This window comes from Carassius carassius, chromosome 16, assembly GCF_963082965.1.
Source record: "Carassius carassius chromosome 16, fCarCar2.1, whole genome shotgun sequence".
Lineage (NCBI taxonomy): Eukaryota > Metazoa > Chordata > Actinopteri > Cypriniformes > Cyprinidae > Carassius > Carassius carassius.
Window position 1 is genome coordinate 8,433,273 of NC_081770.1, and position 27,396 is coordinate 8,460,668.

The window sequence follows — 27,396 nt, forward strand, 5'->3', positions numbered from 1 at the left end:
GTTTGAGTTAACATAACTTAAGGATATCTGTTTACTCAAACCGTTTGAGTTAAGTTTACTTGTCGGGTTTTACAGTCAAGGCAATCGGTTTACTCAAACGATTTGAGTTAAGTTAACTTGTCGGGTTTTACAGTGTAGAGTTAAGACCAATTTACGATCAAGTAAATAAGATGTGAGGAACAAATGAGAAAGTATGTTTTGTAAATGTAAATGTCTGGAAAGTAGTATTAACTTCAGAGTTTGAAAACACAATTTCTAACAGATATTGATAATTAAATTAATTTTACAAAAACCCTCTGCTCCCAGACAGTAGAATATATAATTTTTTTTATTTTACTGTACGTTCAGATCATGCTGCAAAAAAAGTGATGGTCTTCCTCTGTATTTTTGGCTTGTTCCAGTGAAAATACATAAATATTCTTAAATAAAGATACGTTTACTGGAGATAAAAAAAAATAAAAAAATACATGAAATACAAAGTTTGTTTGAAGTGATTTTGTGATTAAAACAAGAACTAATATCTGCAATTTGGCTAAAAAGTCACCATCGTTAAAAAGGAAGTTTTGATAACTCATTAAAAATATTTTTTATTGTTTTAAGTGTAAACTCATTAAATTTAATTACATTTTTCAAGACTTCATTTTACATTTGCATCGTAAATAAGCATATATCAATTTAATTATATTTGAGTGGGAAAACAAGACAAAACACAGAGGAAGTGGTTCATTCCTTTAAAACTTTAAGGCATTAATTTGTGTAAGGGTAAATTAAGACATTTTAAGACTTTAAAACATGCAATAACTAATTTGTGTCTGGTGTTGTTAGTGCAGTGAAGAAACTGCCCTCTACAAGAACAACAAAATAGTAATATTACAAAAAAAAAGAATAATAATAATAATATTTTACAGACACAAATAAACACACACATACACACACAATATTGTACATTAAAGCATTGCAGAAATAGTCTTGTGTCTATTTGTGTAAGTTTTGGTCTGTAATGGTGCATTTCAGACGCACCATTGTCACTTGCTATATCATAAACAGGTCACATAAAGAGACTTTCAGGGACTTGTAGGATTTTTTCCACCTGTTTATCATCCAGCAGCAAGTCACTAGTCACTAGAAGATCAGAAAGAGTTTAAAGGGATAGTTCACCCAAAAATAAAATTCACCCCATGATTTACTCACCCTCAAGCCATCATAGGTGTTTATGACTTTCTTCTTTCAGAATAATACAATCAGTTATATTTAAACATGTTGAGAGCGGTGTTCCAGTGGATGACGTAGGATGCGGGCGTAGCGTAAGCTCCGGTGAGAATATGCTTGTCTTGTGAGAAAGTTTAGTTTACAGTAAAGGAAAACTAGTCTCCTCTTGGATATATATTGAAATCCTCCATCATTTATATTTACAAATCCTCGTTTTGTACTTCTAATTCATGACCGGTGTTTTGTTTTGCGCTCTCTACTGCGCTTCCACATGTGTCACTTCATACTAGCGATTATGCTACACATACATCCTACGTTATCTGCTAGAACGCCAGCCTCTCATGTACGTGCATACAATGGTTAGTGAAAGCTAGAGATTATGGTTCTTAACGGTTTGTTTCAGAAGGTCTTTATTAACCTCCAGGAGCTGTGTAGAGCTCATTTTATGATCGATGGACATACTTTTTTGGACTTCAAAATCACAACCTCAATTCACTGCCATTATAAAGCTTGGAAGAGCCAGGGCATTTATAATATAACTCAGATTATATTCGTCTGAAAGAAGAAAGTCATATGCATACTGAAGAAATGAGGTCTGAGCAACATTTCTCCGTTTTGTTAGTAACTCCCCAAAACTGATGAAAACTTAATTATTGACCACTGCACTTTTGCATGATACAATATATATATATATATATATATATATATATATATATATATATATATATATATATATATATATGTATTACAACAGTAAAACAAAAACATGACATTGTCAGACAAAGAAAAAGGGATCTTTATGAAAAGAGGATGTTATATCGACAAGAATAGCTGTTCTACTTGCACCACTATTGATGGAAATAAGTACTGAAACTTGCACTGGTATCAAGGAATGAGTCTATAAGGTTGTGAAAATGTATAGACATACATAATGCTGAAATCACATTGGTAAACTTGGTTCATTTCACCTGTTTATGCTATAGCAAGTGACAATGGTGTATCTGAGATGCACCATTACTGTCCAAACCGTTCTTGTAAAACACATTAAATTCAATGAGAACTATGCTAAAATAGACACAAGGCTATTTCTGCAATGCTTTAATGTATTCAGACCAAATTTGGTCTGTGTTAAACCAATCATGGCCTGAGGATATATGAGCAGTTTCAGCAGAGTGCCACGTTGTGTTCAATACATATAAAATTTTTGTTTGTAACTTTTCAACAGCTTGGCTATAAAATCATAAGATTGTTCTCTGTCGGTCATTGTTGTGCATTTTGTAAATTTCACTTGAGGCATGAGCTTAAATAGAAACTTAACAAGCGACATCCTGTCGCAAATTGTGCAAGTTAGGACAAATGTTCAGATTTGCACTAGAGACATGTATTTGCTTGTTGTATTATTGCATCATGTTTGGAGAGGTTTCAGTGTCTCACCTGGAGATGAAGTAGTTACCATAACTTTGAACAACTGTGTTTTACTATTATTATTTATTATTTTTTAATAGTAAAGAGAACCTAATTGAGTGTAACAGTTTAGCATAGCTCGGGCAATAGCTGCTGGTAACTCGTCTCAAAGAAGCTTTCAAACTGTCTTCAGTCGTGGCAGACCGGTGTTTTTTTTTCACATTTGAACAGTTTTGAAAAGCTTTTCAATGCAGCAGGACAAGATACCCTTCAACTACAAGTTAAACACACGTGCTCTGAATGTGTACTTTCACCAACAAGATGTTCCTCCATCCAACAGATTCAGACACATTTCTGAACAACAGACAACAGCAGCTTTCAGTCTGACTCAGAAACTGAACCTCAGTAAAACTGATAGTGTGATACGACATATAGTTTTAACATTAACTTTTTTTTATTTATTTAAAACCATTTAAAAATCACAAAACTTTCATTCGTTTTACCATGAAATGTAGTTTATCCACAGCTCACACTATTGTCTACTATTTCTGTCCAAATTTTTAAGTTAGTCAAGCAACTAACTTAAAAATTATGTTAAAAATATAGAATATTTTCACCCATTAAAAATAAAAGGATCGGATAAAAAAAAAAAGAAACATCATATCATATGCAAATACAGTGTGTAAACTAGGAGTGTCAAACTGTGTCAGGGGAGGAGTCACATCAGCTTGAGTGTTTTTAGCAGAGGTTTTATTAGATCAGACCCTGAACCACTGAAGAAAATGTTTCACATGTTTGTTTTGTTCTTTTTGTGCTGCTGGAGTCTGACTGGTAAGATATAAAAAATGTTTTTATGTTTATTTGTTGTTGTTAAGAATTCGACAATTTTCATCTGCTACACTATGTGTACCAAATAAATAATTAATATGAGAAATCTCATGGCAAATCTCGACAGTGAATGTAGATGTTGTTGTTTACGTTCTGCATGGTGGCTCAGAAATATCAAACCTTCCACTGAGTTGATTTTAATTATAAGACCATTTTTGTGTTTTGAATGTAAATTATGTTTCAAAAGAATTCCATGTTTTAAAAATTGTAAATGCAGATATCAGGAACTTCTACAAAAGTCATGTAAATGTGCTGGAGCCCTGAGAGAATGAGAGACGGTATTAAATATTTAGCACAATTAAACCATGTAACTTTACACACTGATTTTGCCCCACAGCTGATAACTTTAAAACAGATCACTGTTAATTTTTGTGTCTCTTCTGCTGTTGTGACCCACTGGGCAAAATTACGTCCAGTGGATGTCTTTTTATGTCTTTGCTGACGTTGAAAAGACGTCCACTGAGGAGACAGAATGAAAGTTTTTATGACGTCTTTTTCTTTTTACGTCTTCTGTACGTCCGATTTAGACGTTCACAGAACCTCCTTACAAGGTTAAAAACTAGTTCAAAAGTGGTCAGTGGAAATATTTCAACATCATTTAAGGTTCATTTAGACATCATTTATACTGTTTCTGGACCAAATCAACACTCTCAGGATTTAGACTCGTGTTATTTCAATGAAATTTCCAGACACTGTGTTTGTCCTAAAATCAAGAAAATAAAATAATCTTTATGAAATAATGAAATAACTGACGATTGAGCATGTGTTAAAATCAACTGCAAATCAAAGACATTAAATCTCTGAAGATCTCAGCAGAGGAGGATCAAACATCTCCAAAAACATGGAATCATTAGATTGACTTTATTTCTGTCAGGCATCTAGAGAAGCTCTTATTGAGAATTAACAGAGGTTTAAATGTTGATATTTGATTCATTTGAAGTTACCATTATGGTGGATAGTGTTTGGTTTAGTTGGGATCTTAGTCCAGCTACTTCTTTGATTAGCCTGTCTCTGACTGCAGTAACTGTGATTTTGTGAAACACTGCAGTAAAGAGAACCAAAATTAAGAAAGCTCAGGTGGTATCAGTTCTTTGTTGATGATGAAAAGGTTATCACATGTTAAGTACCTGAGGTTCGAAGTATTTTTTTAATTTTTTTCATTTATCATCCCTAAGCCTTTTAAATCTACAGTACAGAAACTAAGAGCAAAATACTTGCTTATTTTGAAGGTGGACAAAATGCATGCAATTTAAACATTTTGAGTAAAAGTGTCATGTACTCAAACACAGACATCAAGGTTTTGGCTATGCATCACAACGGTGACAATCAAAACCGCTTCATAGCACAAACGTATCCTTATTTTCCAGGCTTTATTGTTTTGATTGTCACCATTGATGTGATGCATATCCAAAATGATGCATTTTGTAAAAAAAAAATATCCATCCATCCATCCATCCATCCATCTTCTACCGCTTATCCGGGGCCGGGTCGCAGGGGCAGCAGTCTAAGCAGAGAACCCCAGACTTCCCTCTCCCTAGACACTTCCTCCAGCTCTTCTGGGGGGTCACCGAGGCGTTCCCAGGCCAGCCGGGAGACATAGTCTCTCCAGCGTGTCCTAGGTCTCCCCCGGGGTCACCTCCCAGTGGGGCGCGCCCGGAACACCTTCCCGGGAAGGCGTCCAGGAGGCATCCGGAACAGATGCCCGAGCCACCTCAGCTGACCCCTCTCGATGTGGAGGAGCAGCGGCTCTACTCTGAGCTCCTCCCGGGTGACTGAGCTTCTCACCTCTAAGGGATCGCCCAGCCACCCTGCGGAGAAAGCACATTTCGGCCGCCTGTATCTGGGATCTTGTCCTTTCGGTCATGACCCAAAGCTCATGACCATAGGTGAGAGTAGGAACGTAGATTGACCGGTAAATCGAGAGCTTCGCCTTGCGGCTCAGCACTTTCTTCACCACGACAGACCGGTACATCGACCGCATTACTGCAGAAGCTGCACTGATCCGTCTGTCAATCTCCCGTTCCATCTTTCCCTCACTCGTGAACAAGACCCCAAGATATTTAAACTCCTCCACTTGAGGCAGGAACTCTCCACCAACCTGAAGTGGGCAAGCCACCCTTTTCCGACTGAGGACCATGGCCTCGGATTTGGAGGTGCTGATTCTCATCCCAGCCGCTTCACACTCGGCCGCAAACCGTCCCAGGTCCTGGCTTGATGAGGCCAACACGACAACATCATCCGCTAAGAGCAGAGTTCAGAACCCCGTTATGAGAAGAATAAATCAAAGGACCGTGACGTCGCCCGGTATGGCGCAGCCGGGGCCCCACCCTGGAGCCAGGCCCGGGATTGGGGCTCGTATGCGAGCGCCTGGTGGCCGGGCCTCCCCCCACGGGGTCCGGCCGGGCTCAGCCCGAAGTAGCGACGTGGGGCCGCCTTCCCGTGGGCTCACCACCTACAGGAGGGACCGTAAGGGGCCGGTGCTTAGACAATCGGGTGGCAGTCGAAGGCGGGGGCCTCGACAGCCCGATCCCTGGACACGGAAACTAACTCTAGGGACGTGGAACGTCACCTCACTGGCGGGGAAGGAGCCCGAGATTGTGCGTGAGGTAGAGAGGTTCCGACTAGCAATAGTCGGGCTCACCTCTACGCACAGCTTGGGCTCTGGAACCACACTCCTCGAGAGAGGATGGACTCTTCACCACTCTGGAGTTGCCCATGGTGAGAGGCGGCGGGCTGGTGTGGGTTTGCTTATAGCCCCCCAGCTCAGCTGCCATGTGTTGGAGTTTACCCCGGTGAACGAGAGGGTCGCTTCCCTGCGCCTTCGGGTCGGGGATAGGTCTCTCACTGTCGTTTGTGCCTACGGGCCGAATGGCAGTGCAGAGTACCCAGCCTTCTTGGAGTCTCTGGGAGGGGTGCTGGAAATTGCTCCGACTGGGGACTCCGTCGTTTTACTGAGGGACTTCAACGCCCACGTGGGCAACGACAGTGACACCTGGAGGGGTGTGATTGGGAGGAACGACCCCCCTGATCTGAACACGAGCGGTGTTCAGTTATTAGACTTCTGTGCTAGTTACAGCTTGTCCATAACGAACACCATGTTCAAGCATAAGGGTGTCCATCAGTACACGTGGCACCAGAACACCCTAGGCCGTAGGTCGATGATCGACTTTGTGGTCGTTTCATCTGACCTCCGGCCGTATGTCTTGGACACTCGGGTGAAGAGAGGGGCGGAGCTGTCAACCGATCACCACCTGGTGGTGAGTTGGATCCGATGGCGGGGGAGGAAGCTGGACAGACTCGGCAGACCCAAACGTACTGTGAGGGTCTGCTGGGAACGTTTGGCCGAGTCTCCTGTCAGAGAGATCTTCAACTCCCACCTCCGGCAGAGCTTCGACCGGATCCCGAGGGAGGCTGGAGATATTGAGTCCGAGTGGACCATGTTCTCCACCTCCATTGTTGAAGCGGCCGCTTGGAGCTGTGGCCGTAAGGTTTCCGGTGCCTGTCGAGGCGGCAATCACCGAACCCGGTGGTGGACACCGGAAGTAAGGGATGCCGTCAAGCTGAAGAAGGAGTCCTATCGGGCCTGGTTGGCTTGTGGGACTCCAGAGGCAGCTGACAGGTACCGGCAGGCCAAGCGGACTACAGCCCGGGTGGTTGTGGAGGCAAAAACTCGGGCCTGGGAGGAGTTCGGTGAGGCCATGGAGAAGGACTATCGGTCAGCCTCGAAGAGATTCTGGCAAACCGTCCGGCGCCTCAGGAGAGGGAAGCAGTGCCCTACCAACGCTGTTTACAGTAGAGGTGGGGAGCTGTTGACCTCAACTGGGGATGTCGTTGGACAGTGGAAGGAATACTTCGAGGATCTCCTCAATCCCGCTGTCACGTCTTCCATTGAGGAAGCAGAGGCTGAGGGCTCAGATGTGGACTCGTCCATCACCCAAGCTGAAGTCACCGAGGTAGTCAAGAAACTCCTCGGTGGCAAGGCACCGGGGGTGGATGAGATCCGCCCTGAGTACCTCAAGTCTCTGGATGTTGTGGGGCTGTCTTGGCTGACATGCCTCTGCAGCATCGCGTGGCAGTTGGGGACGGTGCCTCTGGGATGGCAGACCGGGGTGGTGGTCCCTCTTTTTAAGAAGGGGGACCGGAGGGTGTGTTCCAACTACAGGGGGATCACACTTCTCAGCCTCCCTGGGAAAGTCTATGCCAGGGTACTGGAGAGGATAGTAGAACCTCGGATTCAGGAGGAACAGTGTGGTTTTCGTCCAGGCCGTGGAACACTGGACCAGCTCTATACCCTCTACAGGGTGCTGGAGGGTTCATGGGAGTTTGCCCAACCAGTCCACATGTGCTTTCTGGATTTGGAGAAGGCATTGGACTGTGTCCCTCGCGGCGGCCTGTGGAGGGTGCTCTGGAAGTATGGGGTCCGGGGCCCTTTGCTAAGGGCTATCCGGTCCCTGTACGACCGGAGCAGGAGCTTGGTTCGTATTGCCAGCCGTAAGTCAGACTTGTTCCCGGTGCGTGTTGGACTCCGGCAGGGCTGCCCTTTGTCGCCGGTTCTGTTCATGATTTTTATGGACAGAATTTCTAGGCGCAGCCAGGGGCCGGAGGAGTCAGGTTTGGTGACAACACGATTTCGTCTCTAAAAAAATCTTGTTTTTCTACAAGATTTCCATCCAAGAAAATAAATCAAAAACACAAAACACTAATATCTATTTTTGCTATTATTTTGTCAGTATTAACAGTAAGATGCTAACACTTGAGTGCAACGCTCTCTGCCACAATAAGAGTGTTTTATAACACACAGTTTCAACAACAAGAGACAAACTAACACAAGAAGTTTGAGGACCAAGTTCCCATCTAAACCAAACACTGATCACCACAATGGTAACTTCAAATGAATCAAATATCAACATTTAAACCTCTGTTAATTCTCAATAAGAGCTTCTCTAGATGTCTGAGAAATAAAGTCAATCTAATGAGATTTAATGTCTTTGATTTGCAGTTGATTTTACCACATGCTCAATTGTCAGTTATTTCATTATTTCATGAAGATTATTTTATTTTCTTGATTTTAGGACAAACACAGTGTCTGGAAATTTCTTTGAAATAACACGAGTCTAAATCCCGAGAGTGTTGATTTGGTCCAGAAACAGTATAAATTATGCCTAAATGAACCTTAAATGATGTTGAAAATATTTCTACTTACCACTTTTGAACTAGTTTTTAACCTTGTAAGGAGGTTCTGTGAACGTCTAAATCGGACGTACAGAAGACGTCAAAAAAAGACGTCATAAAAACTTTCATTCTGGCTCCTCAGTGGACGTCTTTTCAACGTCTGCAAAGACATAAAAAAGACGTCCACTGGATGTAACTTTGCCCAGTGGGGAATGTTCTTCAGTTTACATGCAAGTGATTAAAACTATAGATGATTTTAGGATTTGTAAACCAACAGGAATTTTAATTTAATCTGTTTGATGCAGAAACAAATGAAATCCAGTCAGTGTCAGTGATGGAGGGAGATTCTGTCACTTTAAAAACTAACGTTACTGAATTACATGGAAATGAAGACATAATATGGAAATATGGAGCTGAAAAGTCTCTCATAGTTAAGATCAGTTATGAGAAACAAATCTTTTCAACATTTGATGTTCCTGATGAGAGATTCAGAGACAGGGTGAAGCTTGATCATTATACTTTATCTCTGACCATCGCAAACATCACAACTCAACACGCTGGACTCTATGAACAACAGATAAGGGGAGCGAAACTGTCATCAAAAACATTCAGTGTTTCTGTTTATCGTGAGTAGAGGTCATTTGTTCTGCCATTAACATATTCTTGTTTTATAGTTTGAGGTGACAGATCATACAAACACTCACTCACACTCACAATAAAAATGTTTACTCTATCCATATTTCTGTTTATTCTTTCATGTTTTCAGCTCATCTGCCTGTTCCTCTAATTATGAGTAACTCTTCCCAATGTTCTTCATCGTCGTCATCATCACCATCATCATCATCTTCATCATCTTTATCACAGCAGAATTGTTCATTGTTGTGTTCAGTGGTGAATGTGGGTCATGTGACTCTCTCCTGGTACAAAGGAAACAGTTTATTGTCCTGCATCAGTGTGTCTGATCTCAGCATCAGTCTCTCTCTACCTCTGGAGGTGGAATATCAGGAGAAAAACAGATACAGCTGTGTGATCAACAATCCCATCATCAACCAGACCACACATCTGGACATCAGCAAACTCTGTCACACATGTGAAGGTACAGCAGAGCTGATATATGCGTTTATGTACTGACCTGATCTTATAATATGTTGTAGCTCAGACTCAATAATTTACATTAATGTCTCTCTTTTCCTTCTCGTCCTCCAGACTCAGATTCTCAGACAGTGTTGATCTCTGTTGTTTCTGCTGGTTCTCTGTTAATCGTTGCTGGATTTGGGATCTTCTGCATTTGCTGGAAATGTAGAAAAAGTGATCAAGAAGGCAAGTGTTTCCTACTGCTGCTGTTATAACAAATACTAAGAGTAAAACCTTACTTCACCAAATACATTAATCAACTGATAGACCACATTAATTTTATTTATGTTGGTAACACCATTTAGTTCCTATAATGTGTGGTTATTTGTTTGCAATTATCTGTAAAACCCGACAAGTAAACTTAACTCAAACCGTTTGAGTAAACAGATTGCCTTGATTTAAACCATGTAAGTTTTAAAACTTTGCATTCAAGTAATTAAGTGATTAACTGAGTGCTGATTGTGAATTAGTGATGAACAGCTGCTGTTAACAAACAGAATCACTGAAGAAAAGAGAAACACAAGAACTACTACAACTGACTTCAGACACAGTCTTAGATGAAATCAACTGAAATAAAATACATGAAATCTCTCAAGATCTGATTAAACAACCCCACAAACAGCATCACCAGCTCCACTTATTAATAACCAGACTGACTTTATTTCTGTCAGACGTCTACAGAAGATCTTATTGAGAATGAACTAAGGTTTAGATGTTGATTTATTGTTTCATTTGAAGTAACCATGTTAGAGATCAGTGTTTGCTTTAGTTGTGCTCTTGACCCTTGATTTCTGTCTTAATCTTTTCTCTGGCTGTTATAACTGTGTGTTTCTAAAACACATTTGTTGTAATTCAAAAGCCCAGAAGAAATGCCATCAGGTGTTAACCTGTACCTAGGCGTAGGTTGTTATACTTATATCATGATCAGCAGTCGACAGGAAGTTATTGTCCAAAACAATTCTTCATTCAATCATTTAACAAAAAGTTTTCAAACAATAATGACCCAATGGAGTTTACATTTCCTATATCTTTTTAAGAAATCAGTTTCATCATTCAGTAGTAGTTCTTGTGTTTCTCTTTTCTTCAGTGATTCTGTTTGTTAACAGCAGCTGTTCATCACTAATTAACAATTATCACTCAGTTAATCACTTAATTGCAATGTATATCTTCTTTCAGTGAACTCAACTGAATTAAGTTCAGAGTACTCATAACTGTTAGTTTTTCATCTTAAATGGTTTAAGGCAATCGTTTTCCTCAAACGGCTTGAGTTAACATAACTTAAGGATACCTGTTTACTCAAACCGTTTGAGTTAAGTTTACTTGTCGGGTTTTATAGTGTACAATGAAAAGCTCTTTATTCGTCTCTCACACAAAAACTGATTCTGTAATTATTGTTGTACTCTTCTAGAAGAGACTTTTTGTGTGAGTTTAAAAAATGTAATATGTAATAATGTCATATTAAAATGGTTAATGCTGTTTTTAAGCATTAAATATATTTAATCAACTGTGTTCATTAACCCTTCAACTTTGACCTAAAACATTGTTTTAATCTGTTTCTTTTGTTCACGCAGGTCAGATTTGTGAAGATGAGATCACTATTGTTATGTTTCACGATTCAACGTTGTATAAGTGAAACATAAATCAGTAAGATCATTTATTTATAATTTACTTTGTATGTGTTTCTATCATTTCAGTGAGTCAGGTGTAGATCTGTGTGTGCTTCTGTTTTTTACTCTATAATGATCAAGTAAGAACTGGAATAAATTTGTAAAAGAAAAAAAAAGGAAAGAAAGAAAGAAAGAAAAAGCACAGCATATTATAATATGTAAGTTGTGGTGGTCAGAGATCCAGTCTGATTGCTGCAGTCTGTAAATGTAACCCATGAAAAGAAACAGAAGAGGAACATCATTGATTCACACATTCACTCATCAGACAAACAAACATAAATTATCTTATATAACTTAATTTACAACATACACACTCACATCCTGATTCATACACAACATACAGTCGTGGGCAAAAGTTTTGAGAATTACATAAATATTGGAAATAGGAAAAGTTGCTGCTTAAGTTTTTATAATAGCAATTTGCATTTACTCTAGAATGTTATGAAGAGTGATCAGATGAATTGCATAGTCCTTCTTTGCCATGAAAATTAACTTGATCCCCAAAAAAACCTTTCCACTGCATTTCATTGCTGTCATTAAAGGACCTGCTGAGATCATTTCAGTAATCGTCTTGTTAACTCAGGGGAGAATGTTGACGAGCACAAGGCTTGAGATCATTATGTCAGGCTGATTGGGTTAGAATGGCAGACTTGACATGTTAAAAGGAGGGTGATGCTTGAAATCATTGTTCTTCCATTGTTAACCATGGTGACCTGCAAAGAAACACGTGCAGCCATCATTGCATTGCATAAAAATGGCTTCACAGGCAAGGATATTGTGGCTACTAAGATTGCACCTAAATCAACAATGTATAGGATCATCAAGAACTTCAAGGAAAGAGGTTCAATTCTTGTAAAGAAGGCTTCAGGGCGTCCAAGAAAGTCCAGCAAGCGCCAGGATCGTCTCCTAAAGAGGATTCAGCTGCGGGATCGGAGTGCCACCAGTGCAGAGCTTGCTCAGGAATGGCAGCAGGCAGGTGTGAGCACATCTGCACGCACAGTGAGGCCAAGACTTTTGGAAGATGGCCTGGTGTCAAGAAGGGCAGCAAAGAAGCCACTTCTCTCCAAAAAAAACATCAGGGACAGATTGATCTTCTGCAGAAAGTATAGTGAATGGACTGCTGTGGACAGGGGCAAAGTCATATTCTCCGATGAAGCCCCTTTCCGATTGTTTGGGGCATCTGGAAAAAGGCTTGTCCGGAGAAGAAAAGGAGAGCGCTACCATCAGTCCTGTGTCATGCCAACAGTAAAGCATCCTGACACCATTCATGTGTGGGGTTGCTTCTCATCCAAGGGAGTGGGCTCACTCACAATTCTGCCCAAAAACACAGCCATGAATAAAGAATGGTACCAAAACACCCTCCAACAGCAACTTCTTCCAACAATCCAACAACAGTTTGGTGAAGAACAATGCATTTTCCAGCACGATGGAGCACCGTCCCATAAGGCAAAAGTGATAACTAAGTGGCTCGGGGGCCAGAATGTTGAAATTTTGGGTCCATGGCCTGGAAACTCCCCAGATCTTAATCCCATTGAGAACTTGTGGTCAATCCTCAAGAGGCGGGTGGACAAACAAAAACCCACTAATTCTGACAAACTCCAAGAAATGATTATGAAAGAATGGGTTGCTATCAGTCAGGATTTGGCCCAGAAGTTGATTGAGAGCATGCCCAGTCAAATTGCAGAGGTCCTGAAAAAGAAGGGGCAACACTTCAAATACTGACTCTTTGCATAAATGTAATGTAATTGTCGATAAAAGCCTTTGAAACGTATGAAGTGCTTGTAATTATATTTCAGTACATCACAGAAACAACTGAAACAAAGATCTAAAAGCAGTTTAGCAGCAAACTTTTCGAAAACTAATATTTATGTAATTCTCAAAACTTTTGGCCACGACTGTACACACTCAAGAGATGACTGCACATCTTCATAGACCCTGAGACCCCTGATAAATATCACCTCTTCAGAATACTGCAAAATTAATGTATTCATATTGTATGCTTTAATATTACATTTAGTTTCATATTTACAGTTTGGGTTACAGTTACGATGTCAATATCTTTGGTTTTGGCTTCTAAACCTGTAGTAAGACATTCACCTTAGTGGGAACTAAATAAAACCTTAGTTATAGCATAAACCACAGTAATAAGTCACTTGAACAAAATAATAAATGCATGGAGTTTTTTATTTATTTTTGTAATTTTTTTATTTTTACTATATTGATTTAAATTATCAATTTCTAAAACAAAAAGAGGAACATTTCTAAATTAATCTTGTGAATTTCAGTGTTGAATATGATCATTGTGTTTATTTTGGTTTTCTCTCAGTGTGTGAAACTGTTTCTCATCATGTTTCTGATTATAGTTCAACGCTGTTCATAAGAGCCTCTTCACCTACAAAATGAACACACATGCAGTGGATAACCATTCTCACCTACAAGATCTCTGTCCATCCGAAAGATCAACCGCATAAAAAAAGTAATAATAATAAAAAATAAATAATAAAAAAGCACTGCAGTAGGTTTCAATTTATAAAACTTTTAAATTGAGATCATATGGTTTCAAGTTTGTACTTTATCCATTTCCAAAAAAAAAAAAAAACGTTTTGACTCAAGTACTATTATTATTATTATTATTATTATTATTATTATTATTATTATTATTGTTGTTGTTGTTATTTGCCTCCAGTATTCAACAGTATTGTTCTTCATTTATTCAGTTTTATTATGTTTCATATATTTCTATATTACATAGTGTATGTCATTTAAGCATTAACATAATTGTCAATTTTCCTATTCATCTTGCTTTATGATTATAATTGTTAGATCATGCCTCCACCCCAGATAATTAAAATCTAATATATTTAATTATTTATATAAACAAATATATATATATATATATATATATATATATATATATATATTACAATACAAGGAAAGTACTGTGACTCTTGAGTTTATGGTATTAATATTAAGACTGACATTACTCCAGAGAATCTGCATCTAAATGCTTTTTTTTTTTCAGCAAGAGTTTGCAGAATGTGATATTCCAGGCTTTGTCGATTGTTGTCATTTTAAGAACACATTTAATAATGTACATAAATCACTGATGTTTTTTTTTTTTGTTGTTGTTGTTGCTTTTTTTTTTTTGTGGGGGGGATAAACACTGCTGACAGACTTCATTTCTTCAGTATAATAAAACCGTGCTCCTGTTAAAGAAAAACAAAACAAAACAAAACAAAAAAGCAAGTTACTAAATGTTTCTGTGACAGATGGGTTAGGTTCAGAAAACAGATCCATCAAAAATAAAACCACTGTTTTCAGCTAGTAAAGTGATGGAACACAAGCCTGTTCCTCAAGTTATGTTCAATTCTACTATTTAGTTTCAAGACTTGGATTTTTAAGATATAGCAAATACATTGTATTTATGTCTCATAAATGTTGTACTGAATATTCACTGAATCTGAAGCATTAATTTATTTTACTGTTTCTTTAGCCAGGCTCCTGATTGACTGTATTTTTAATTTCAGAAATAAAAGAAGGGGGCTGTGAATGCAGTTGTGACCAAAAAACCATGATCAAATACTGTATCTACTGTAATAAATGATAGATCTCACACAGGCCCTGACTCACACTTGATTACATTTATTTTTTTGACAACAAGCTTTACCTCTGTTGTTGTTGTTGTTGTTGTTTTCACTTTTTTTGTATCACATTGTTTGATTTATTTAAATAAACATAAAATGGAATATCAATTGCATAGATGTGTAGCGTACAGTATCACATGTGATGAGGAAATAATCACAGCTGAAGAAACCACTATAATGAACTAAATAAAACATCTGATCACTTTTGCCAGTTTATAATAACAACGGACAAGAGGACTAAAGACAAACCTGAAGCTGTGATGATAACTATATGAAACTATTATCATCATTGTTATAGATTGACTAGTAATCGATTTTACTAATATCTTTGACTCATATTTACCCTTTTCTGTCATCCCTTTCATTCACTGTATGTAGTGGCACCATCTGATGGGTTTTAAATATATCAGCAGCTAAAACATCACTACAGCACTAAACAACAGGTGATTGTAAGATTAATGTAATGTTAATTATTATTATTTTTTTTATTCATAAACTATGCCATATTACTCCATTATTCGACACTATTTGCCTAATTTATTTTATTTATAATCTATTTGATTCTGTCTCTCTGTAACGGTTAGTCTGTCTGAAAGGAGAAGCCATTTTACAGGTACCTTTGTATTTTTGGTGTAAAAGACTTTTGAGTATAAAACATATATAGTTGATATTTATTGTGTCTTTTTAAATGTAAAAATGCTCAGTCTGCCAATTCATCGTGCATTATGGTTATTTAAGTCTTAGTTAGGTGCGTCCCCCCAAAACCACCGATATAGTTATTTTATACAGTGTATACATACATATTTCTGCATATATATGACCTAAAACATCATCAGATTTTTACAGTCCTAAAAGTAGACAGAGAACCCAATTAAAAAAAATACTAAAAAATAAGACAAAAAATATTTTATTTTTCAATTATTTATTATAGTCCATCTCTTATGTGTCTTCAGTTAGTGAGATGACTATTAAGTGTCAGTGTGTGCCCTGTTTAAAAAAGCAGGATCTAGCAAAGTCTGATCATGTTTCTTGAAGTCAATCGTGACACAAACACCTGAGGTCTCTGAGGACCCAGAAAAATAATTACTGTTGCTCATCAGGCTAGAAAAGATTACAAAATCATCTCTGAAAAGTTTGATAATCCACAGTCAGAAAGATTGTGTACAAATGGAGCAAATTCAAGATTTAACTTTTTACACATATTCACTAGTTGTCAAAAATAACTTGCACGATTTGGAGAAATTTGTGAGAATGATCAGTCATATTAATGTACATATATTATACTATAACTCTAACACTATAATACAAAGACATTTGTGAACTGAAAAGGGGCCTTGTGGTATTTATTTGGAGAGAAAGCCAGGAGCCTTGAAGTAAAAAGGTTGAGAACCACTATATAAGGATATAGCCTATAAATTAACAATGATCTGATAAGTGGAGAGCAGATTTACTTTCAAACTGATTATACATTAAAGTTGAATGAAACTGCAATGAGATTCTATGGATTTTTCTTTTTTTATATATAAGGCTACATACACACGAAGCCCAAGCTTTCCCTATCCAATCTTTTTTTTTCTCGTCTCAAGAAATATCTGCTTCCACATGAAACCACTAAACCAACAAAAAACGATGTAGTATTCATACCAGACACCATCATGTGGCACAGTGATTCTGCCACAGAGATAAAAACAGAGAAGAAGACTTGATATGCGCATAAACCTTGCATGCGTTATACAAATGAACATGGAACAATACATTTATTAATCTGTGTTAATGTTAATAAAAAGACTATCGTTCAGTGTTTCTTCATGTGTGTGTTGCTGTAACATGACGTGGGCTGATGATGTCATTGTTTCAGAAAATATACGGATTCGCTGTATTATTGGTTTCACCTTCCCAAAATGACTGAAACGGGTGGACAAAATGCGCAATGTATGCGTATTGTTATGGCTGCTGGTTTGTGAATGAAGGTACATGAGGAAGAAGATGTATCAATGGGATCTTTTAATGATTGCGGGAGAATAAGGGCACATCCAACATAGCCATACAATACATAACATTAACTTAACTTACAACAATCACGGATGAGGAGGAACTAAAAAGACAGGGTATTTAAACACGAGGGAAGTAATCAGGTGAATGGAGACAGGTGGGGGGGGGGGGGGGTTGATTAATCAATTAACCAAACAAGAACAGGAAAATTACCAAATAAGGAAACTCAAAAGTCCATGAACGTAACACGTATACAGCGAAAAGCGTCTCCTTGTAGATGCTGCTGAAAAGTTGTTTTTATATATTTTTATATTTGACATTAAATGATGTGTCATCATACAATAAATGTTTTTTTTTTTTTATTATTATTGTTTTAAGTTTAAGAGATGAAAACTTAAAATGGTGAACCAAACAAATAACATTAGAGTAACAAGATTTAACACAGCATTTATTGTTAATACATCCAGTTAAAGACACTGATCATGCTAACTACTGTCAGTAATGTGTTTCACCAACTTTAAATCGATGTATTTTCAAGCTCATTAAAGACTGATTTTGATTTTGGTTTAGCTCAACATATTAAAAGCCAAGCTATTCACAGCTGATCCAGAAACATTCTTAAATTAGGATACATTTACTTGCAAAATAACCTAAGATAAACAGCCAGGTCCTCCTCCTCAAAGCAGTAATAATTGGATCAGTACATCATTATCCTATAAGAAAACATATTCACAAATGAGAGACCTGAAGACTTGGAGTTGTTTTCTGATTGTTCATTTCTTAAATATTTAAATGAATAAATGCCCTTTTCTCTCCTTTTTCATTTTTATGTTTGCTAAATTGTGAATCCACAAAATATCACTTTGAATAAATAAAATCATATATATAAAATCACATATATATATATATATTTTTTTTTATCTTACAATTTGCACTCTGGGCTGTACCATTAGTGCGGGGGGGGGGGGGGGACACGGACTGTTTCACAAACACTTAACGTGGCTTAGTGTATCCTACTAAAAGAGTGACACTGGAAGACACACCTTATTAACATATAGGCTTATATTTACATACAAACTCAATAGCTCCGAATATGAAAGCAATTTGTTGTAAATTGCATGTTAAGTGTTTTGTGCCCCATTGAAAACCTAAAGAAAATATATGGCTCATTGGACGAAGACAGTGGCATAAATTAAAAAGCTCAAACTCTGTATATGTATTAATATAATATATTAATAAAGGACAGGCTACTAGGTACAGCACAGGAAAGCAGATAAGAATATGAACGCAACACGCTGAATTGTTATCCTAATGGTACAGCCCACAACGCAAATTCTAAGCAAAAAAAAGTGGAAAAATTGTTTAGATTTTATTTATTCAAATGATCATTTCTGAAGTCACATGTTAACAAAAGTACAATTTAAAAAAAGTAAAGAAAATGTCAATTTTGAGTATTCACAACTTACATTTATGTTAGTGGAAGAGCACCAAATTGAAACCACCACACATAGCATTTAGCACAACACAAGCAATCACAATTCCTGCGATAGCACCTGCAGACAAACCTGAGACTGGAACAGAACATGAGAGACAGTCATTATTACTAAAGAGTTACCGATAATCCAACCCATTTTTAACAAATATCTGAACCATGTTATATAATATTGATTTAACTGATAAATGTGCATCTGTTTTAGGAATAGCAGTTAAAACAACATCACTTCACTGCGAGCACAAGAGCAAGTAATGTAATATTATGCATTTTCATTTTAATAACCTCAATCAAAATGTCCAAGCTCACTTTCTTAAATGGTCCACAGTACAAAAGTTATTGGGTTGATTTTGAAACAATGAAAATAATTAAAGGTCCCGTTCTTTGTGATCCCACTTTATACAACAAGGAAGTCATCAGCCCGTTTTTATGACAGTGAAAACAGCGGTATACAAATTGTGTGAAAAATACTGTGTGTTTTACATGCGAAACATGAACACATGTTATATTGCACAATGTAAACACAATCAAAGCTTCAGAAAAGCACGAAAAACGTACTCGGTTACTAACGTAACCTCGGTTCTCTCTAGAAGAGGGAACGAGTACTGCGTCTTAGCTAAGACGCTACGGGAAAAGTCTCTTTTCACGAAATACTGAAGCAAAAAATTATCCTTAATTTTGAATTTTTGTAAAGCGCATTTGCAGCAGTACACAGCCATAGGCGAGACGACTCGCTCGCTCATTGGCTGCTCTGCAGCAAGTGCACAGCCTATTGAGCGCAGGCTGATGCAATATCAGACCAATAAGGACGCTTCGTGCCCATCACGCCACTTCCCGCCGAAACGGGTGTGGCCCAACCCTATAAAAGGAGCTCGAAAAGGCTGACTCACCTGATTTATTTCATCGCCGAAGCGAACCAGAGTGAATCATACGCACGGCAGAGAACGCAGTACTCGTTCCCTCTTCGAGAGAGAACCGAGGTTACATTAGTAACCGTGTACGTTCTCTTATGAGAGTTATCTCATACTGCGTCTTAGCTAAGACGCTACCGGAACCCCATGTAAAACGCCGTGCGCGCAGGGATCACACACCAATAAACCTGAAGCAACGCCCAGGACTTACAGTGCACAGTCACCCGAGGGACTCACAGAGAGCCCAGGACAGGAGAGGGGGGGGAAGCCCTCCGTCCCATATTTAGCAGCACCCGTAGATGCGGCAATAGAATCATCACACAGTCGAGGCCAGGCCTGACCAATGTGGCAATGCGGGTCTTACATAAGACTGCCCATATAACAGTCGGCAGCGCATAATGCTCACGAACTCAGAATTCCCATCAGAGCCCTGATTCGGCTATACCGACAGCAGCCTTGCTTGCAAGGCGGGAACCTCCAGGTTATAGAACCTGACAAATGTAGACGGCGAGGCCCAACCTGCCGACATACATATATCCTGCAAGGAGATCCCAGTAGACCACGCCCATGACGAGGCGACGCCCCTCGTGGAGTGTGCTCTGACGCCCAGTGGGCACTGAAGGCCCTTGGAACCATAAGGTAACACTATGGTGTCAACTATCCATCTGGATAGAGTCTGTCTCGAAACAGCCATTCCCTTGGAACATCCACTGAACGAGACAAACTCAGTCTGTTGAAAGACAGCAGAGCGAGACACATAAGCTCTTAAAACCCTAACAGGGCAAAGAAGACTCGAGTCTCCATCCTCTCCTGACACCGACAGGGCAGACAGGGCAATAACCTGGGCCCGAAACGGCGTGTTGAGGGACTTTGGCACATAACCGTGCCTAGGCTTGAGTATGACCCTTGAGTAATTAGGCCCAAACTCCAAGCACGACTGGCTCACCGAGAGCACGTGCAGGTCACCCACACGCTTCACTGAAGTGAGAGCCAACAAGAATACCGTCTTGAATGCTGGAGGCTAATCGATTGGATAGGCTCAAAAGGGGGACCCTTCATGGCCTACAAAACCGCCGCGAGGTCCCATATAGGGACTGACGGAGGTCTGGGAGGATTCAGCCTCCTAGCTCCTCTAAGGAAGCGGATGACCAAATCGTTCCTTCCTATTGACTGACCGAGCGCTGTTTCAGAAAACGCTGCGATGGCCGCCACATAAACTTTGAGCGTGGATGGGGCTCTGCCCTTATCCAACCGCTCTTGCAGGAAGAAGAGAACCTCCGTCACCTCACAACTAAGGGGTGAACATCCGCGAGCTGTACACCAGCTGGAGAACACCGACCACTTCGAGGCATACAGCCGTCGTGTCGACAGAGCTCTAGCCTGAGTGATGGTATTTAGCACTCCCACTGAGAGATCAGTGGGTAACCGTTGAGCGCCCACACATGGAGGGACCACAACTCCGGCTGAGGGTGCCAAATCGAGCCCCTGGCTTGCGAGAGGAGGTCCCTCCTCAACGGCACTGGCCACGGGGCGATGTCTGCTAACCGCATCAAGTCTGGGAACCATGGTTGGTTCTTCCAAAAAGGTGCTACAAGCAGTATTGAACATCTCGTTTCTCTCAACCGTTCTATCACCTGCGGAAGGAGGGAGACAGAAGGGAAAGCATAAAGCGGGCAGCACGGCCATCTCCGTGACAGCGCGCTTTCGTTCTTGGAAAAGAACGCGGGGCAGTGAGCGTTTTCGTGGGACGCGAAGAGGTCCACATCCGCCCTGCCAAATCTCTCCCACAACAGCCGGACTGTTTGCGGGTGTAGAGACCATTCACCCGTGTGAATGTTGTTTCTGGACAGCCTGTCTGGACCCAGATTCTGTAGCCCAGGCACATGAACTGCCCTCATCGAGCGCAAGTTGCACTGAGCCCAAACCAGGAGGCGCTCCATCAGCCTGTACAGGTTTTGGGACCAGAGACTGCCCTGGCGATTTATGTAGGACACCACCGACATGTTGTCCAAACGGACTAAGACGTTGCGGCTCTTGATTCGGGGACAAAAGCGCGTCAGCGCGTTCTCCACTGCCAGCATTTCCAGACAGTTGATATGTTGGAGCTTTTCCCGTTCTCACCACAGGCCAAAAGACGGTCTGCCCTCGAGCAGCGCTCCCCATCCCGAAGTGGAGACGTCCGTTGACACCATCTTCACTTTCGAGGAACTCCCCAGGTTTACACCTGATTGGTACCAGTCGTTTGCTGTCCAGGGTTTCAGGGCTGTAACGCAGCCCTGATTGACCTTGAGATGCAGTCGACCAGATACCCACGCTCCGTGCGGTACCCGTGCTTTCAGCCAGAACTGCAGGGGGCGCATGCGGAGCAGGCCCAGCTGCAGAACCGGAGATGCCGAGGCCATGAGACCCAGCATCCTCTGACATTCTCTGAGCGAAACAGTCGTGCCGCAGCGGAGAGAACTCGCCGCGCGCTGCATGCCCAACGCGCGCTGTGGTGACAGCTGCGCCGTCATGGAACGTGAGTCCAGAGCTAAACCCAAAAACAGTATCGTCTGACTGGGGTTCAGCTAACTCTTCGCCCAGTTGACACTGAGGCCGAGTCTCTCGAGGTAATCGAGTAAAACGGCCCTGTGCTCCACGAGCTCCGCTCGTGATTGAGCCAGAATCAGCCAGTCGTCCAAATAGTTCAGCACTCGCATGCCCCTGAGTCTGAGATGAGCGAGCGCTGCGTCCATGCACCTCGTAAACGTACGAGGAGCTACGGACAAGCCGAACGGCAGGACTGTAAACTGGTTTGCCTGGCCCTCGAAGGCAAATCTCAAATATCGCCTGTGATTTGACGCTATCTGTATTTGAAAATGCGCGTCCTTCAGATCTATTGACATGAACCAGTCTCCTCTGCGAATATGCGCGAGGAGCTTCCTGGTCGTAAGCATTCTGAAACTGCGTTTCACCAATGCCTTGTTCAGCTGTCTTAGATCCAGTATGGGCCTGAGACCCCCGTCTCTCTTGGGCACCAGAAAGTATCTGCTGTACAGCCCCCCCTCGACAGCCCCTTTGCTCAACAGTTTTGATATTTCGGCCCGAAGTAGGTGTGCTACTTCTGTTTTGACCGTGGTTTCGACGCGCGCTAAAAAGCGCGGAGGGCGTCGAAAAAAACTGTAGCGAGTAGCCTCTCTTTATAATGCCTAGCACCCAATCCGAAACCCCTGGAAGCACTGACCATGCATCTGCATGAATGGCTAAGGGCTGGATGCGAAGCGTGCTCTGTTGCCTGGGCAACGGCGGCGCTTCGGTGTGCTGTAACATGGGCATTTGAGGCGGGGAGCGCGCTGATCACAGCGGGCAGATCGCTCCTCCTCGACCCCGTCCCTGCACTTAACCGATTGAGGGAGGGCTGAGCGGGTCCCATGGGACTCGTGATGTCTGCGAGTAACTGTGGGCTGCAAATGTGCACATTTACTGTTTTTGACTCGCTGTCTGCCTGGGCAGAGCATACGTGCACGGGTTTCATTTTTACAGAAACCACGCGCCGTTTGTGACATAGTGTTTGTGGGCACTGAGGAGTGGGCACGTTTACTATGTGGTGCGCGTGACGGATCTGAGTCGATCTTATAGGCGCAAGCCCTGTGTGCAGGGCTGTGCTTACATGTGGAGATGGGCACTGAGGAGTGGGCATCGTCACTACATTTATAGCACCATCGGCCGTGGCCGGAACACCAGAAATAACACTCTTTTCGGGAAATATCTGGGTAGCCGTGATAACGGCTTTTGTGTGCAGGCAAGCGGGCACTCGTGCAGGCTTGCGCATTGCAGAAGACGCTGAGACAGTCACAATTCTTGGAACTGCAACAGCGGTGTGCTTGGCTGAGAGCTCGGCCGCAGCGGAACTCGTACACCGGCGCTTTCCTAGCAGTGCTAGGATGTTTTCGGGGCTTCTGGCTTCACCGTAATCCTCTGCCGCGGCTCCCGCGGCACGGGGCGACGGCTGGAAGAGCGAGAACGGGGTCCCGAGCTGCTGACGCTGTCGCGATGACGCAGCTGGAGGCGGTGGGCGTGACTGAGAGCTCTGTGGGGCCGGTCTAACGCGGCTCGCTGCAGAACCGGAGCGCTTTGGCAAGAAGTGCTTGAACGCCTGTGACACTTTCTGGTCCTCGGCTAATCTCTCCACAAACTCGTTGACAGACGATCCGAAGAGGCCAGCAGGAGTCAGCGGCGCATCGAGGAACGCAGCGCGCTCAGACTCCGCGATGTCGGAAAGCGTCAGCCACAAATGCCTCTCAGCCACCATAGCGGAAGCCATAACCCGTCCCATGGCCTTTGCAGCGGACTTAGTAGCGCGGAGGGAGAGATCCGAAGCACTCCTCAGATCCGCGAGACAGATCGCTTCAGGTCCCATCTCATCCAGCTTGCGGAGGAGATCGCCCTGGAAAATCTGCAGCGTGGACATGGTGTGCAGCGCAGACGCAGCCTGCCCAGCAGCAGAGAAGATCCGTGCGAGCAGCGATGACGTCATGCGGCAGGCTTTGGATGGCAACGCCGCCTTAGTCCGCCGTCCAGCAGAGGGCGGGCAAAGGTGCGCTGCTATAGCCTGTTCCACCAGCGGAAGTGACAGGTAGCCTCTGTTTTTAGCATCGTCCAGTGTGGAGAATGCTGGTGAAACAGATGAACGAACTCTCGCCAAGAATGGAGCGTTCCAAGCTTTTGCCACTTCTTCGTGAAGCTCAGGAAGAAAAGGGGCATGCTTTGAGCTGGGAGAAAAACGCTCATCGGGGAGAAAGCTACCATCCAGCCGGGAACGAGAAGGGAGCGCTGGTGCAGACCACTCGAGGCTGAGGCTCGCCGCGGCCAGCTTGAGCACTCGCATCAGCTATTTATCAATATCCGCTCGTCTGCTGGGCCTCTGAGCAGAAGGCGCGAGATCCATGGAGGTCGCCCAGCCCTCACTGCCCGAAGCAAGCAGAGAGCACGTGTCCTCTTCCTCCGACGCGGCCCTGAGATCCACTTCCTCGGAGGACGCGGCAACAGACAGCGGACGCTGACCATCGGGAAGCGATGCAGGGGAGGCCGGTGAAGAGGAGGGACCCGGCAAGCTCGGCAGAGCTGGAGGCGGTTCCGGTAGACGCTGAGAGCGGCGCTTTTTACGGCACTGCGGCGCAGCGGATGATGCAGGCTTCGAGAAGAACGCCCGGCGAGTCCTCAGAGTCACCATAGGCATTAGCTCGCAGTGAGGGCAGCCGCCGTCAGCGGACGCGAGCGCTGCATGGTCCTCACCCAGGCAGGAGACACAGATGACGTGACGATCTCCTTCGCTGAGCGGGGCTCTGCACGAGCCGCACGAGGGCATCTTTAAAAAGACGCAGCTCTTTTATGAGTGTGCGTCGCAGGGCGACCACATACAAGGATATATATAAAGGATATATATCCGTGATCCAGCGATGCGTGAGCTTCGCTGAAGAGATGAAAAATCAGGTCAGCCGTTTCGAGCTCCTTTTATAGGGTTGGGCCACACCCGTTTCGGCGGGAAGTGGCGTGATGGGCGCGAAGCGTCCTTATTGGTCTGATATTGCATCAGCCTGTGCTCGATAGGCTGTGCACTTGCTGCAGAGCAGCCAATGAGCAAGCGAGCCGTCTCGTCTATGGCTGTGTACTGCTGCAAATGCGCTTTACAAAAATTCAAAATTAAGGATAATCTTTTGCTTCAGTATTTCGTGAAAAGAGACTTTTCCCGTAGCGTCTTAGCTAAGACGCAGTACGAGAGAACTCTCGTAAGAGAACGGGACCTTTAAGGGTTGTTTTTTTTATTATTATTATTCACAAAGGAACATGCATTGAATGATTGAATTATATACTCACCATCGATAGTAGCAGTGATCCCGAAATTTCTAACGATGCTGAATCTGCTGCTGATAATCAGTAGTTTATATTCTCCAGTGTCTGTGGCTCTGGTGTTTGTGATGGTCAGAGATCCAGTCTGATGATCCAGCTTCAGTCTGTCTCTGAATCTCTGTTTACACTGAACATCTGAACAGATCTTACTCTGATCTCCAGTAATTTCAGCGATGAGAATCTCATTAAAATACCATTTCATTGTATCATTTGGATTTTTTACTATTTCAGGATCTAAAGTGACAGATTCTCCCTCTTTCACTGATTTTCTCTTTATTTCATGTAGTTCAGCAGCAGGAACATCTGAAACACAAACCAACAGCTGCTAGAGGATCTTTTATGGAAAAACAAAAAAACACAACATGAAAGACTTATAAACATGAATGCAATTTCACAAAATCTTTCTTGACTTTTGATCCTTTTGATCCAGAAAGAAACATTTTGGTTTGTGCTAAAACACGTTTTACATCCATATTTTATATAAAATATTTATTGAAACAGATTAGCAGCTGATCAGAGATGGAAAGATTAGACACGGTCATATTATTTCTCTTGTGGAAAAAAAAGGGAAAACTGATAAAACTAGCACCTTGAAGATGGAAATAGTGTGTTTTATATGTGAATTAATATACATGCAAAGAGATTAATTATGAGAGTCATTGTATAAAAAAGAAAAATAATAAAACAATAAAAACATATAAAACTGCATTTAAACATTCATTAATGACTCACCATTGACAGTAACATTGAAGATGTTTTCACTGCTGCTGTTGATCTGTAGTTTATATTCTCCAGAGTCTGTGTTTGTGATGTTTGTGATGGTCAGAGATCCAGTCTGATTCACCTGCAGTCTATTTCCAAATCTCTCTTTATCCTGATTATCTGTATAGATCTTACTGTGATTTCCAGCGATTTCAGCAATTTGAGTGTCATTGAAATACCATTTAATATCTTCTTGTTTATTTGTTTCAACATAAATCAGTGTGACTGAATCTCCCTCCATCACTGACACTGACACTTCATCTGAAACATCACCAAACACACCTGAAGAAAAATAACAGCAACAGCTAATGTACATGTATTCATCATTTTCATATTGTAACACATGCAAACAAACAGCAGAAGAACATCACTTTCAATCATCAGACAAACATACTTATAGTTAGTCTTTCACTGTTATCATCCTAACCATAAGCCATCACAAGCCCTAGATCTATATTTAAATAATCCTTAAGAAATAAAGATCTTACCATTGTTGAGAAAAAACAAGATCATTGCCAGCAATTTAAAGAGTTGCATCATTTTCACTACTTTCCCCTTCACGAATGGAGATTCTGATTCACAAAAGCGTTCTGTTCTTCTGTTGGTGGTTATGATGGTGATGCAGTTATTTAACTAATTGAAAGTGAAACTAATAATCTGTAGCCCCTATGGAATTTCTAATGATGAGGAACAGAAGTAAACCTACTGGTTATTGACATATATTACAACTACTATAACCTTGCCTAGGTACAGGTTAACACCTGCTGATATTTCTTCGGGGCTTTTGAATTACAACAATTGTGTTTTAGAAACACACAGTTATAACAGCCAGAGAAAAGACTAAGACAGAAGTCAAGGGTCAAGAGCCCAACTAAAGCAAACACTGATCTCTAACATGGTTACTTCAAATGAAACAATAAATCAACATCTAAACCTTAGTTCATTCTCAATAAGATCTTCTGTAGACGTCTGACAGAAATAAAGTCAGTCTGGTTATTAATAAGTGGAGCTGGTGATGCTGTTTGTGGGGTTGTTTTAGGAAGTTATTGTCCAAAACATTTCTTCATTCAATCATTTAACAAAAAGTTTTCAAACAATAATGACCCAATGGAGTTTATATTTCCTATATCTTTTTAAGAAATCAGTTTCATCATTCAGTATTACAGGCATTCCTCAATTAACTTGTTTTTGATCATCACAAATGCTTATTTGTTCCATCTTGGCTGAGGGTT

At 41.5% G+C, this 27,396-nt stretch overlaps 1 protein-coding gene across 1 annotated transcript; it reads right to left on the reverse strand.

The window, feature by feature from the left end:
• Nucleotides 1–18,575: 18,575 nt before the first annotated feature.
• Nucleotides 18,576–26,480, reverse strand: LOC132159339 (carcinoembryonic antigen-related cell adhesion molecule 1-like). The gene is made up of 3 exons (XM_059568851.1): nt 26,135–26,480; nt 25,370–25,705; nt 18,576–18,681 (listed from the first exon to the last, which is right to left on the reverse strand). The coding sequence occupies exons 1-3, from the start codon at nt 26,478–26,480 to the stop codon at nt 18,584–18,586; spliced, it is 780 nt and encodes a 259-aa protein (XP_059424834.1). The 3' UTR covers nt 18,576–18,583.
• Between the last annotated feature and the right edge of the window lie 916 nt (nt 26,481–27,396).